This window comes from Haliotis asinina, chromosome 5 (genome assembly GCF_037392515.1).
Source record: "Haliotis asinina isolate JCU_RB_2024 chromosome 5, JCU_Hal_asi_v2, whole genome shotgun sequence".
In the NCBI taxonomy this organism is placed as follows: domain Eukaryota; kingdom Metazoa; phylum Mollusca; class Gastropoda; order Lepetellida; family Haliotidae; genus Haliotis; species Haliotis asinina.
In genome coordinates this window covers 61308414-61324444 of record NC_090284.1, presented here as the reverse complement: position 1 = coordinate 61324444, position 16031 = coordinate 61308414, and the positions used below count along the sequence as shown (strand labels likewise).

The 16031-nt window shown below is 47.1% G+C and overlaps 1 protein-coding gene across 1 annotated transcript in view; it reads right to left on the bottom strand.

The window, feature by feature from the left end:
• LOC137284433 (achacin-like) overlaps nucleotides 1-10017 on the bottom strand; it is a 51700-nt gene extending 41683 nt beyond the window's left edge. The window contains exon 1 of the mRNA XM_067816226.1: nucleotides 9906-10017. Within this exon, the coding sequence (XP_067672327.1) occupies nucleotides 9906-10017 (112 nt within the window). The remainder of the gene's footprint in view (nucleotides 1-9905) is intronic.
• Between the last annotated feature and the right edge of the window lie 6014 nt (nucleotides 10018-16031).

The window sequence follows — 16031 nt, the reverse complement described above, 5'->3', positions numbered from 1 at the left end:
GAACTATGATGACTTAGATGATACTCACACGTGGCTATGAGGGTGGCGGCGAGAACTATGGTGACTTAGATGATACCCACACGTGGCTATGAGGGTGGCGGCGAGAACTATGATGACTTAGATGATACTCACACGTGTCTATGAGGGTGGCGGCGAGAACTATGGTGATTTAGATGATACCCACACGTGGCTATGAGGGTGGCGGCGAGAACTATGGTGACTTAGATGATACTCACACGTGGCTATGAGGGTGGCGGCGAGAACTATGGTGATTTAGATGATACTCACACGTGGCTATGAGGGTGGCGGCGAGAACTATCTTGACTTAGATGATACTCACACGTGGCTATGAGGGTGCCGGCGAGAACTATGGTGATTTAGATGATACTCACACGTGGCTATGAGGGTGGCGGCGAGAACTATGGTGATTTAGATTATACTCACACGTGGCTATGAGGGTGGCGGCGAGAACTATGGTGACTTAGATGATACTCACACGTGTCTATGAGGGTGCCGGCGAGAACTATGGTGATTTAGATGATACTCACACGTGGCTATGAGGGTGGCGGCGAGAACTATGGTGATTTAGATGATACTCACACGTGGCTATGAGGGTGGCGGCGAGAACTATGGTGATTTAGATGATACTCACACGTGGCTATGAGGGTGGCGGCGAGAACTATGGTGACTTAGATGATACTCACACGTGGCTATGAGGGTGGCGGCGAGAACTATGGTGACTTAGATGATACTCACACGTGGCTATGAGGGTGGCGGCGAGAACTATGGTGACTTTGATGATACTCACACGTGGCTATGAGGGTGGCGGCGAGAACTATGGTGACTTAGATGATACTCACACGTGGCTATGAGGGTGGCGGCGAGAACGATGGTGACTTAGATGATACTCACACGTGGCTATGAGGGTGGAGGCGAGAACTGGTAATTTAGATGATACTCACACGTGGCTATGAGGGTGGCGGCGAGAACTGTGGTTATATAGATGATACTCACACGTGGCTATGAGGGTGGCGGCGAGAACTATGCTGATTTAGATGATACTCACACGTGGCTATGAGGGTGGCGGCGAGAACTATGGTGACTTAGATGATACTCACACGTGGCTATGAGGGTGGCGGCGAGAACTATGGTGACTTAGATGATACTCACACGTGGCTATGAGGGTGGCGGCGAGAACTATGGTGATTTAGATGATACTCACACGTGGCTATGAGGGTGGCGGCGAGAACTATGGTGATTTAGATGATACTCACACGTGGCTATGAGGGTGGCGGCGAGAACTATGGTGACTTAGATGATACTCACACGTGGCTATGAGGGTGGCGGCGAGAACTATGGTGACTTAGATGATACTCACACGTGGCTATGAGGGTGGCGGCGAGAACTGTGGTGACTTAGATGATACTCACACGTGGCTATGAGGGTGGCGGCGAGAACTATGATGACTTAGATGATACTCACACGTGGCTATCAGGGTGGCGGCGAGAACTATGGTGACTTAGATGATACTCACACGTGGCTATGAGGGTGGCGGCGAGAACTGGTGATTTAGATGATACTCACACGTGGCTATGAGGGTGGCGGCGAGAACTGTGGTTATTTAGATGATACTCACACGTGGCTATGAGGGTGGCGGCGAGAACTATGGTGATTTAGATGATACTCACACGTGGCTATGAGGGTGGCGGCGAGAACTATGGTGACTTAGATGATACTCACACGTGGCTATGAGGGTGGCGGCGAGAACTATGGTGATTTAGATGATACCCACACGTGGCTATGAGGGTGGCGGCGAGAACTATGGTGACTTAGATGATACTCACACGTGGCTATGAGGGTGGCGGCGAGAACTATGGTGATTTAGATGACACTCACACGTGGCTATGAGGGTGGCGGCGAGAACTATGATGACTTAGATGATACTCACACGTGGCTATGAGGGTGGCGGTGAGAACTATGATGACTTAGATGATACCCACACGTGGCTATGAGGGTGGCGGCGAGAACTATGGTGACTTATATGATACTCACACCTGGCTATGAGGGTGGCGGCGAGAACTATGGTGATTTAGATGATACTCACACGTGGCTATGAGGGTGGCGGCGAGAACTATGATGACTTAGATGATACCCACACCTGGCTATGAGGGTGGCGGCGAGAACTATGGTGATTTAGATGATACTCACACGTGGCTATGAGGGTGGCGGCGAGAACTATGATGACTTAGATGATACCCACACGTGGCTATGAGGGTGGCGGCGAGAACTATGATGACTTAGATGATACTCACACCTGGCTATGAGGGTGGCGGCGAGAACTATGGTGATTTAGATGATACTCACACGTGGCTATGAGGGTGGCGGCGAGAACTATGATGACTTAGATGATACTCACACGTGGCTATGAGGGTGGCGGCGAGAACTATGGTGATTTAGATGATACCCACACGTGGCTATGAGGGTGGCGGCGAGAACTATGGTGACTTAGATGATACTCACACGTGTCTATGAGGGTGGCGGCGAGAACTATGGTGATTTAGATGATACCCACACGTGGCTATGAGGGTGGCGGCGAGAACTATGGTGACTTAGATGATACTCACACGTGTCTATGAGGGTGGCGGCGAGAACTATGGTGATCTAGATGATACTCACACGTGGCTATGAGGGTGGCGGCGAGAACTATGGTGATTTAGATGATACCCACACGTGGCTATGAGGGTGGCGGCGAGAACTATGATGACTTAGATGATACTCACACCTGGCTATGAGGGTGGCGGCGAGAACTATGGTGATTTAGATGATACTCACACGTGGCTATGAGGGTGGCGGCGAGAACTATGATGACTTAGATGATACCCACACGTGGCTATGAGGGTGGCGGCGAGAACTATGATGACTTAGATGATACTCACACCTGGCTATGAGGGTGGCGGCGAGAACTATGGTGATTTAGATGATACTCACACGTGGCTATGAGGGTGGCGGCGAGAACTATGATGACTTAGATGATACTCACACGTGGCTATGAGGGTGGCGGCGAGAACTATGGTGATTTAGATGATACCCACACGTGGCTATGAGGGTGGCGGCGAGAACTATGGTGACTTAGATGATACTCACACGTGTCTATGAGGGTGGCGGCGAGAACTATGGTGATTTAGATGATACCCACACGTGGCTATGAGGGTGGCGGCGAGAACTATGGTGACTTAGATGATACTCACACGTGTCTATGAGGGTGGCGGCGAGAACTATGGTGATTTAGATGATACTCACACGTGGCTATGAGGGTGGCGGCGAGAACTATGGTGATTTAGATGATACCCACACGTGGCTATGAGGGTGGCGGCGAGAACTATGATGACTTAGATGATACTCACACGTGTCTATGAGGGTGGCGGCGAGAACTATGGTGATTTAGATGATACCCACACGTGGCTATGAGGGTGGCGGCGAGAACTATGGTGACTTAGATGATACTCACACGTGGCTATGAGGGTGGAGGTGAGAACTATGGTGATTTAGATGATACTCACACGTGGCTATGAGGGTGGCGGCGAGAACTATGGTGACTTAGATGATACTCACACGTGGCTATGAGGGTGGCAGCGAGAACTATGGTGATTTAGATGATACTCACACGTGGCTATGAGGGTGGCGGCGAGAACTATGGTGATTTAGATGATACTCACACGTGGCTATGAGGGTGGCGGCGAGAACTATGGTGATTTAGATGATACTCACACGTGGCTATGAGGGTGGCGGCGAGAAATATGGTGATTTAGATGATACTCACACGTGGCTATGAGGGTGGCGGCGAGAACTATGGTGACTTAGATGATACTCACACGTGGCTATGAGGGTGGCGGCGAGAACTATGGTGACTTAGATGATACTCACACGTGGCTATGAGGGTGGCGGCGAGAACTATGGTGACTTAGATGATACTCACACGTGGCTTTGAGGGTGGCGGCGAGAACTATGGTGATTTAGATGATACTCACACGTGGCTATGAGGGTGGCGGCGAGAACTATAGTGACTTAGATGATACTCACACGTGGCTATGAGGGTGGCGGCGAGAACTGGTGATTTAGATGATACTCACACGTGGCTATGAGGGTGGCAGCGAGAACTGTGGTTATTTAGATGATACTCACACGTGGCTATGAGGGTGGCGGCGAGAACTATGGTGATTTAGATGATACTCACACGTGGCTATGAGGGTGGCGGCGAGAACTATGGTGACTTAGATGATACTCACACGTGGCTATGAGGGTGCCGGCGAGAACTATGGTGATTTAGATGATACCCACACGTGGCTATGAGGGTGGCGGCGAGAACTATGGTGACTTAGATGATACTCACACGTGGCTATGAGGGTGACGGCGAGAACTATGGTGATTTAGATGATACTCACACGTGGCTATGAGGGTGGCGGCGAGAACTATGATGACTTAGATGATACTCACACGTGGCTATGAGGGTGGCGGCGAGAACTATGATGACTTAGATGATACCCACACGTGGCTTTGAGGGTGGCGGCGAGAACTATGGTGACTTAGATGATACTCACATCTGGCTATGAGGGTGGCGGCGAGAACTATGGTGATTTAGATGATACTCACACGTGGCTATGAGGGTGGCGGCGAGAACTATGATGACTTAGATGATACTCACACCTGGCTATGAGGGTGGCGGCGAGAACTATGGTGATTTAGATGATACTCACACGTGGCTATGAGGGTGGCGGCGAGAACTATGATGACTTAGATGATACCCACACGTGGCTATGAGGGTGGCGGCGAGAACTATGATGACTTAGATGATACTCACACCTGGCTATGAGGGTGGCGGCGAGAACTATGGTGATTTAGATGATACTCACACGTGGCTATGAGGGTGGCGGCGAGAACTATGATGACTTAGATGATACTCACACGTGGCTATGAGGGTGGCGGCGAGAACTATGGTGATTTAGATGATACTCACACGTGGCTATGAGGGTGGCGGCGAGAACTATGGTGATTTAGATGATACTCACACGTGGCTATGAGGGTGGCGGCGAGAACTATGGTGATTTAGATGACACTCACACGTGGCTATGAGGGTGGCGGCGAGAACTATGGTGATTTAGATGATACTCACACGTGGCTATGAGGGTGGCGGCGAGAACTATGGTGATTTAGATGATACTCACACGTGGCTATGAGGGTGGCGGCGAGAACTATGGTGACATAGATGATACTCACACGTGGCTATGAGGGTGGCGGCGAGAACTATGGTGATTTAGATGATACTCACACGTGGCTATGAGGGTGGCGGCGAGAACTATGATGACTTAGATGATACTCACACGTGGCTATGAGGGTGGCGGCGAGAAGTATGATGACTTAGATGATACCCACACGTGGCTATGAGGGTGGCGGCGAGAACTATGGTGACTTAGATGATACTCACACCTGGCTATGAGGGTGGCGGCGAGAACTATGGTTCTTTAGATGATACTCACACGTGGCTATGAGGGTGGCGGCGAGAACTATGGTGACTTAGATGATACTCACACCTGGCTATGAGGGTGGCGGCGAGAACTATGGTGATTTAGATGATACTCACACGTGGCTATGAGGTTGGCGGCGAGAACTATGGTGACTTAGATGATACCCACACGTGGCTATGAGGGTGGCGGCGAGAACTATGATGACTTAGATGATACTCACACGTGGCTATGAGGGTGGCGGCGAGAACTATGGTGACTTAGATGATACTCCTCACACGTGGCTATGAGGGTGGCGGCGAGAACTATGGTGATTTAGATGATACTCACACGTGGCTATGAGGGTGGCGGCGAGAACTATGATGACTTAGATGATACTCACACGTGGCTATGAGGGTGGCGGCGAGAACTATGGTGACTTAGATGATACTCACACGTGGCTATGAGGGTGGCGGCGAGAACTATGGTGACTTAGATGATACTCACACGTGGCTATGAGGGTGGCGGCGAGAACTATGGTGACTTAGATGATACTCACACGTGGCTATGAGGGTGGCGGCGAGAACTATGGTGACTTAGATGATACTCACACGTGGCTATGAGGGTGGCGGCGAGAACTATGGTGACTTAGATGATACTCACACGTCGCTATGAGGGTGGCGGCGAGAACTATGGTGACTTAGATGATACTCACACGTGGCTATGAGGGTGGCGGCGAGAACTATGGTGATTTAGATGATACTCACACGTGGCTATGAGGGTGGCGGCGAGAACTATGGTGATTTAGATGATACTCACACGTGGCTATGAGGGTGGCGGCGAGAACTATGATGACTTAGATGATACTCACACGTGGCTATGAGGGTGGCGGCGAGAACTATGGTGATTTAGATGATACTCACACGTGGCTATGAGGGTGGCGGCGAGAACTATGATGACTTAGATGATACTCACACGTGGCTATGAGGGTGGCGGCGAGAACTATGGTGACATAGATGATACTCACACGTGGCTATGGGGGTGGCGGCGAGAACTATGATGACTTAGATGATACTCACACGTGGCTATGAGGGTGGCGGCGAGAACTATGGTGATTTAGATGATACCCACACCTGGCTATGAGGGTGGCGGCGAGAACTATGATGACTTAGATGATACTCACACGTGGCTATGAGGGTGGCGGCGAGAACTATGGTGATTTAGATGATACCCACACGTGGCTATGAGGGTGGCGGCGAGAACTATGGTGACTTAGATGATACTCACACCTGGCTATGAGGGTGGCGGCGAGAACTATGATGACTTAGATGATACTCACACGTGGCTATGAGGGTGGCGGCGAGAACTATGATGACTTAGATGATACTCACACGTGGCTATGAGGGTGGCGGCGAGAACTATGATGACTTAGATGATACTCACACGTGGCTATGAGGGTGGCGGCGAGAACTATGATCACTTAGATGATACTCACACGTGGCTATGAGGGTGGCGGCGAGAACTATGATGACTTAGATGATACTCACACGTGGCTATGAGGGTGGCGGCGAGAACTATGATGACTTAGATGATACTCACACGTGGCTATGAGGGTGGCGGCGAGAACTACGGTGATTTAGATGATACTCACACGTGGCTATGAGGGTGGCGGCGAGAACTATGATGACTTACATGATACTAACACCTGGCTATGAGGGTGGCGGCGAGAACTATGGTGATTTAGATGATACCCACACGTGGCTATGAGGGTGGCGGCTAGAACTATGGTGACTTAGATGATACTCACACGTGGCTATGAGGGTGGCGGCGAGAACTATGGTGATTTAGATGATACTCACACGTGGCTATGAGGGTGGCGGCGAGAACTATGATGACTTAGATGATACTCACACGTGGCTATGAGGGTGGCGGCGAGAACTATGATCACTTAGATGATACTCACACGTGGCTATGAGGGTGGCGGCGAGAACTATGATGACTTAGATGATACTCAGACATGGCTATGAGGGTGGCGGCGAGAACTATGATGACTTAGATGATACTATCACGTGGCTATGAGGGTGGCGGCGAGAACTATGGTGATTTAGATGATACTCACACGTGGCTATGAGGGTGGCGGCGAGAACTATGGTGACTTAGATGATACCCACACGTGGCTATGAGGGTGGCGGCGAGAACTATGATGACTTAGATGATACCCACACGTGGCTATGAGGGTGGCGGCGAGAATTATGATGACTTAGATGATACTCACACGTGGCTATGAGGGTGGCGGCGAGAACTATGATGACTTAGATGATACTCACACGTGGCTATGAGGGTGGCGGCGAGAACTATGGTGACTTAGATGATGCTCACACGTGGCTATGAGGGTGGCGGCGAGAACTATGGTGATTTAGATGATACTCACACGTGGCTATGAGGGTGGCGGCGAGAACTATGATGACTTAGATGATACTCACACGTGGCTATGAGGGTGGCGGCGAGAACTATGATGACTTAGATGATACCCACACGTGGCTATGAGGGTGGCGGCGAGAACTATGATGACTTAGATGATACTCACACGTGGCTATGAGGGTGGCGGCGAGAACTATGATGACTTAGATGATACTCACACGTGGCTATGAGGGTGGCGGCGAGAACTATGGTGACTTAGATGATACTCACACGTGGCTATGAGGGTGGCGGCGAGAACTATGGTGACTTAGATGATACTCACACGTGGCTATGAGGGTGGCGGCGAGAACTATGGTGACTTAGATGATACTCACACCTGGCTATGAGGGTGGCGGCGAGAACTATGATGACTTAGATGATACTCACACGTGGCTATGAGGGTGGCGGCGAGAACTATGATCACTTAGATGATACTCACACGTGGCTATGAGGGTGGCGGCGAGAACTATGGTGACTTAGATGATACTCACACCTGGCTATGAGGGTGGCGGCAAGAACTATGATGACTTAGATGATACTCACACGTGGCTATGAGGGTGGCGGCGAGAACTATGATGACTTAGATGATACTCACACGTGGCTATGAGGGTGGCGGCGAGAACTATGGTGACTTTGATGATACTCACACGTGGCTATGAGGGTGGCGGCGAGAACTATGATGACTTAGATGATACTCACACGTGGCTATGAGGGTGGCGGCGAGAACTATGGTGACTTAGATGATACTCACACGTGGCTATGAGGGTGGCGGCGAGAACTATGATGACTTAGATGATACTCACACGTGTCTATGAGGGTGGCGGCGAGAACTGTGGTGACTTAGATGATACTCACACGTGGCTATGAGGGTGGCGGCGAGAACTATGATGACTTAGATGATACTCACACGTGGCTATGAGGGTGGCGGCGAGAACTATGATGACTTAGATGATACTCACACGTGGCTATGAGGGTGGCGGCGAGAACTATGATGACTTAGATGATACTCATACGTGGCTATGAGGGTGGCGGCGAGAACTATGGTGACTTAGATGATACTCACACGTGGCTATGAGGGTGGCGGCGAGAACTATGATGACTTAGATGATACTCACACGTGGCTATGAGGGTGGCGGCGAGAACTGTGGTGACTTAGATGATACTCACACGTGGCTATGAGGGTGGCGGCGAGAACTATGATGATTTAGATGATACTCACACGTGGCTATGAGGGTGGCGGCGAGAACTATGATGACTTAGATGATACTCACACGTGGCTATGAGGGTGGCGGCGAGAACTATGGTGACTTAGATGATACTCACACGTGGCTATGAGGGTGGCGGCGAGAACTATGATGACTTAGATGATACTCACACGTGTCTATGAGGGTGGCGGCGAGAACTATGATGACTTAGATGATACTCACACGTGGCTATGAGGGTGGCCGCGAGAACTATGATGACTTAGATGATACTCACACGTGGCTATGAGGGTGGCGGCGAGAACTATGATGACTTAGATGATACTCACACGTGGCTATGAGGGTGGCGGCGAGAACTATGATGACTTAGATGATACTCACACGTGGCTATGAGGGTGGCGGCGAGAACTATGATGACTTAGATGATACTCACACGTGGCTATGAGGGTGGCCGCGAGAACTATGATGACTTAGATGATACTCACACGTGGCTATGAGGGTGGCGGCGAGAACTATGATGACTTAGATGATACTCACACGTGGCTATGAGGGTGGCGGCGAGAACTATGATGACTTAGATGATACTCACACGTGGCTATGAGGGTGGCGGCGAGAACTATGGTGATTTAGATGATACTCACACGTGGCTATGAGGGTGGCGGCGAGAACTATGATGACTTAGATGATACTCACACGTGGCTATGAGGGTGGCGGCGAGAACTATGGTGATTTAGATGATACTCACACGTGGCTATGAGGGTGGCGGCGAGAACTATGGTGACTGCCAGTATGACCAGCATGATGACCGTCAGTATCCGACATGATCCACAACGCCGCTCCAGCAAATTCTCCTTCATATTTCAGGGTTGTAGAAAGATATATACTTGTAAATCTGTCGCAAAGAATAGGATGACATTACGTTCACTTAAAATAATGAAAAAGAATCACGTGTGGTATGCAGTGCTTTACTAGGATGCCCGTGCGTCGTCATGGTCTGTTAAGAAGTTGACGTGTGTGTGTCAACTGAACAGTCTCCCTCGCATTGAAATATATGCCATGGCTTCTCATGGACTGGATTTTGTGATAACTATCTTCACAATTTAGTCCAGTCAAACCCATGAGAAACATCACAAGGCTAATGATGGAGGGACTGAACATCTTTAACTTGTTTTAGGTGAACATTGCTTGTTTCAAAACTGTCTTGTTGAAAAGTTTTAGGATGACCTATCAAATTCAGTGTATCCAAGAAGACATTATCATAGAAGGTATGGCAGAGTGACTAGTACTTGTTAGTAAGATCACGAGGTATATCATGAGTAAAAGCCTTAAGTAGTATTTCTGGACACAGCTTAATATTTAGACCACTGCTACAGACAATACATGGGAAAGAAAGCATATTACTTTATCATCGTGCACTAGTTCTACTCAGAATCTAAAGTCTAAGCTATTCGCTATGTCGCGCCATTGTGACATCATTCATCTTGGAGTTTTGGAGCTAAAGATAGCTTTTGCTGTTAATTTAAGAGCATCGACGCATGTTTCGGGAGTGACCTGGTTGTCATCCAAGGTAATCTGACTGAACAGCGTGATGTAGATGAGGTACTGAGGCCCGTAGTGTTTATTTTGCTTCTCCGTCACCGAAGCCCTCGACGCCCACTAAATTAAATATTAATATTCCAACATGGCAACGCCCGTCACCGCCCTCCTGCCCGTCCTCATTGTGACACAAGCATTCATTCAGCGAACTTATTCTCCAGACCTGAACCCAACTGAACTTTCGTGGGATGAACTGGGCAGACGTGTTTATCGACGTCATCCACAGCCAACGTCGTAAATCTCCAACTGGCCTTGAAGTAAGAATAGCGGAACGTCCCCATGCCCTTAATGGCTCGACTCTCTGACTTATTGCCTCGTCGTCTCAATGCCTGCGTCTAGACGAATGAAGGACACACAAGATACTGACAGTGTTTAAAGGGGCGACCTTATCTGAAAAAACTATAATCATTGCTTATCACCCATGTCATAAACTGTAAATGATTTTGCATCTAAACCTTTTGTTTTGTTTTGGTTTTATTGTTGGTGCTGCTGCTGCTGTTGTTGTTGTTGTTGCTTTTGTCACTTTATGCCACACCAAAATCAGTTATGCATTTTCATTGCAGGTCAGTATAGATAATCTGCAGTCTGATTGTATTACCACTTCCCTATCTCCTGCCGTTTCGATCGAGAAACATTCAAGTTTATCTGGCAGCATCTTATAAAATCAACTTCCTTTAGTTGATCCTCTACAAGAAAGACAGTGGATGCAAACGTCGCATCCGCTACAAGAAAGAAGTTGTATATCCATAAAAAGTGTGTTCCCCTTTGTCTAAAATCAGGTTTGGAATCAAGTACTTTAGACTAAAATCATAACTGAAAAATATACCCGCAGATCAAGTAATCCCCTGTTCTACTGTATGGTATTCACGTAATGCTGTCGGGCTTGTCAACAGGTGTTCATCCATTGACATTGGGAAGGTCAAGACCTGCATTAATAAACTTAATTGTTAGGAAGTGTCACAAGAGTGTCGTGGACAAGCAAATTCATCAGACCCGTGTCCGTCACTGTGAAAAAGGAATACTCATATTAGCCATTGAGCCTTGTCAGGTTCTCTCGCCGTCCTGACTTTAATGTCGCTGAATAATAAAAACTTGCTTGATTCTCCCTAATCTTAAATTGTCTGTAAGAGCATATTTAGAGTCACCATGTTGCCATCTTTGTCGAAGTATACAGGTGACTTGTGGCGGCGGGTGTATACAAAACCCACAAACGTGTGGACGTAGCCGCGTGTCACATGGAAGAAGCTACAGTAGTCCTGGACGCTATAGAATCTCAGAGACCAAGAAGACTGATATGCTTCCAGAGCATCTGCCAACACTGGACCGTTTCATGTCAATGATGTTTACAAAAATAAGTGAAATTAGTGTTCAGTATGTGTTGGCATAATAGAGATTGTTTCAATATAATACACATTATAAAGCATATACGACCACGTGAGCTACAAAAATGTTGGTTTTGTGTTTAGCGCCCCTCACAGCAATATTCCAGCTATTTGTCGAGGGTTTGTTAATAATCTTGTCAGGACCAGATAATCCAGTAATCAACAGCATCCGCATCGATCTACCCATTAGGGAATCCTACAAATCTGCCATTCTACAAAATGTATTATGATATCAGAATTTGTAATTCCACAAGCATATACTCCATACTTATGTTGCCTTTTGTATTTGATATGCTGGCTAGTACATATTCCGTATAAATATTAATACATTAGAACCACTACCATCAAGATTCTTGTTAAACCGACCTATAGCCAGACGTGTCGACGTCAGGTGCCCAGGTCATGGAGACAACACATAAGCTTGCTTGTACCTTATCCGTGTACAGTGTGGACTGGCTTCAACATCACACCTTACGACCAGCAAAGTCAGAAACGACATTCCTGTCAATAGGTAACGTGGTAACGAAGGTAGCGTTAAAATGTGTTCGTGATCACTCGGGGCACAACAGACCCCTGTTGTTCGTCTCCACGCATACACATACCCATGTTAAATGTCGTAAGCAGAATATTTAATACATAATGCCATATGAATAAAATGATGCAGAAAGCCAATATTTGACACGAAACCTAACCTCATCTGACGACCTGCAACCGTGTCAGCTTGGTGGAATAGTCACAACACACTCAAGAACGTCTTACCATACTGCATCATACAGTGGAAATGTCGACTGGTCGACTAAAGATTCACCAATCTCCGTGATTTAGAATATTGCTACAATTTGTTAACTGAAAATCTGTATGATCTGTATTCTTATTAGACACTATTCTGAATACTCACCCTCACAATAAGACGCCTATTCGCCCTTGCTGTGAGATCAGCCTTGCCTCATCACTGTCATGCTACAGACTTAACACTTTTAACATGTAGATGTGCTTTGAGTGTCTCGTAGAAGTTACCCCTTAAAGTTAAGGGCATTGAACCTGAAATCTATCACCGAGCTTTAGACTGACCGAAGAATTATTCTCTGAAACCTCGGATGACTGAATGTGTTCAATATACACCCAATAAAGGACGTGACCGTATAAGGCTGACGGTTCACCGAAAGGTGATGTCGACTGCTTGTGAAGAAATCCGTCTATGTAGGCATATTGCCTACATAAACGGATTGTGACTATTGTATTGTGACTGATGTACAACCGATGTATGGGGTGTTCGCCCTCATCTCTTGCTGAGTTATTTCTCAGAACGTTTGAATGGAGGTACAGATGAAGTATATTCGTTGTACACCTTAACACACTTACTAACCACGATGTATGTGCATTGGCCAGTGTGCTACAAATTATTACTCTGTGTGTGACTGCATATTATTTTGTGTGAGCATGTGTGTGTAGATGTATGTTTGAAGGTAAACGTTAATGATCATCTTATCTTCTTGGCTTCCTGTTATGTTGCTATCTTTATACATCAACACACCCCAACCCACTCTTTTCTTTTGTGAATGAAATCTTAATGTTTTCGCAGTTATACTACTATCTTTGTACATTCTCTCTCACTTTATTTTGTAAACATGGTAACGGCTTCTTCAGATTGACCTGATCACGTGAATACTGATGAAATGCGAGGCCGTGTCACAACTAGTTGGGCTTACTATTAGGGGTGCACCTTTGTCAGTTGATTGTCAACATGTCTGAACAGACGACACGTTTAATGAAGTAAACTGGACCTGACGCTTACGCCAACTGACCTACCGTGCCATACATACGTAGAGTTGCTCAGGCCAAGCTGAACAAGCTGTAACATATATATATTCACTCTTTGTGTTGACCCAGCATTCACCCGATGAACAAGCAAGACTCAGCTCTGATAAATCGCTTTAAGAATTAAAATGAAGACGTTATCCATACAATGTGCCATTATATCCACGCTCGTCAAACTTCTAAATGTCTTCCCAAACCTTTACAACACCGTATTCAGCAAGTGTCCAGCTATACGAGGACGGAGAAGAACACATCTTATGGACTGACAACTGCTGTATTAGAAGCGGCCATTCGGTGTGGATGCTAACATCGTTATCAAGTGTTCGCATGTAAAGAACATAAATAAGGAACATGCATACAACGAAATGCGGGCAGTGGCGTAGCCTAGAGGTTAATACGTTCGTTTGTCATTCCGAAAACCCGGATTCTATTCCCCATATGTGTAGAATGTCTGAAGTCCAATCTGGTGTCCCTTGATATGATATTGATGGAATAGCACTAAAACTAAATCCACTCACAGTAGCCAAATGCATTATGATAAAATTAGTGATGACAATAATACCAGTAATACCAGTACATCAATAGGTGAGTTGCTTACCTTCACAGAAGAAGGATACTGTGACGTGATCCGTTTATTTCTGGAGTGCAAGTGATGATAAGGATCTACACCTGCGCTCCATATATACCCCTTTACCCCTTAACACAGTGGTCATCTCTTTTCACGCTCACAGTTCAAGACGACCAGTTCGCATAGCAAACATAAAACATCTTTGTTTTAACTGCCTATGTCCATTATATGGACAGCGATGACCCGAGGGAAGAGTGCACAATGACCAAACTGACTTTTCACATTTTATACACACAGATGATTCTGTGTAGTGACATGTTTGCTTAAGGCGATCGCTGCGTGAGGTGAACCAAATGTACCGAATGAGTATACGTTTGTATCCAAGAGGATTTAATATTATATCTATGCGATCGCAAACTAAGTATTTATAATAAAGCTAACTTAATCTATTATGTTTTTTTACATATTTACTTCATTTTAGCACGGTAGCAATACTGTCAAATACCAACAGGTCAGTACATGACGAGAGAACATAGGTGAGTGAGTTCTTATCAACATACAACACGTCATATTGTTATATAGTGCAACGGAGTTGTTTTTCAAAATTGCCTCTGTTCACCGTACAGAAACTGGGTACCCGGTCATCTGACTATTACCCTTCTAGCGCTTTACAGCCTGCTTGGTTTATCCGGGTAAGAATGTCCACCATGTTGTATGCACTCTCAGCAATCTTCCAGCTATTTGCGAACACGGTTGAGTAAGACCGGACAATAGCAGTTAGAAGTGACCTATAGGAAGGATGTGGTTACTGCTACCATTGTGCTCACCCGGAGCTTATGCGCTCTGGTGTGATCGAAATGTGTAAGTTAAGGATTGATATATGTAGAAGATGCAGGTAAAGCTGTTGCTGACATGTCTCAGTCTCAATGCAAGACGTTGAAATGTAAATTGTGAAGTTGGAGATGCGTCTTCCACGGAGAGTTGACAGTCGGACCTCGTTACCCTCTAAACGAGCTGTATAGCGGAGGTGACCGAACCCGTCAGCATGCATTGAACAACTACGTATTGGTGGAGTTTCTATCGTAGTTAACCCCACACCTGCACTACTCCCCTTTATACGTATTTCAGGTTGAATTCCGATCTGGAAGAAACAGCACTATCATCTCAGACCCAATATTCATGATTTGCAGAAGCAGAAGAACAATTCCGAAACCACTTGCCTGCAAATACGTGTACTTTCGGCCATGTAACTGTATGATATCTCTGTACACATCGGGTCTAATGGTGAGATGGTACAGATGTACCGGTCCGGTTCTCTTCTCGATAAGTGTTCAGCGACCCCTTTCAGCTCGGGGTGAACGAAAGTGTATCCACTGATCCGTTACACATCTGATGTATTTAGGGCGGTGGGGTGGCACAGTGGCTTAAACGTTCGCTCATCACGTTAATGACCCAGGTTCGACTCCCCATATGGATACAGTGTATGAAGCCATATTGAGGATTGCTA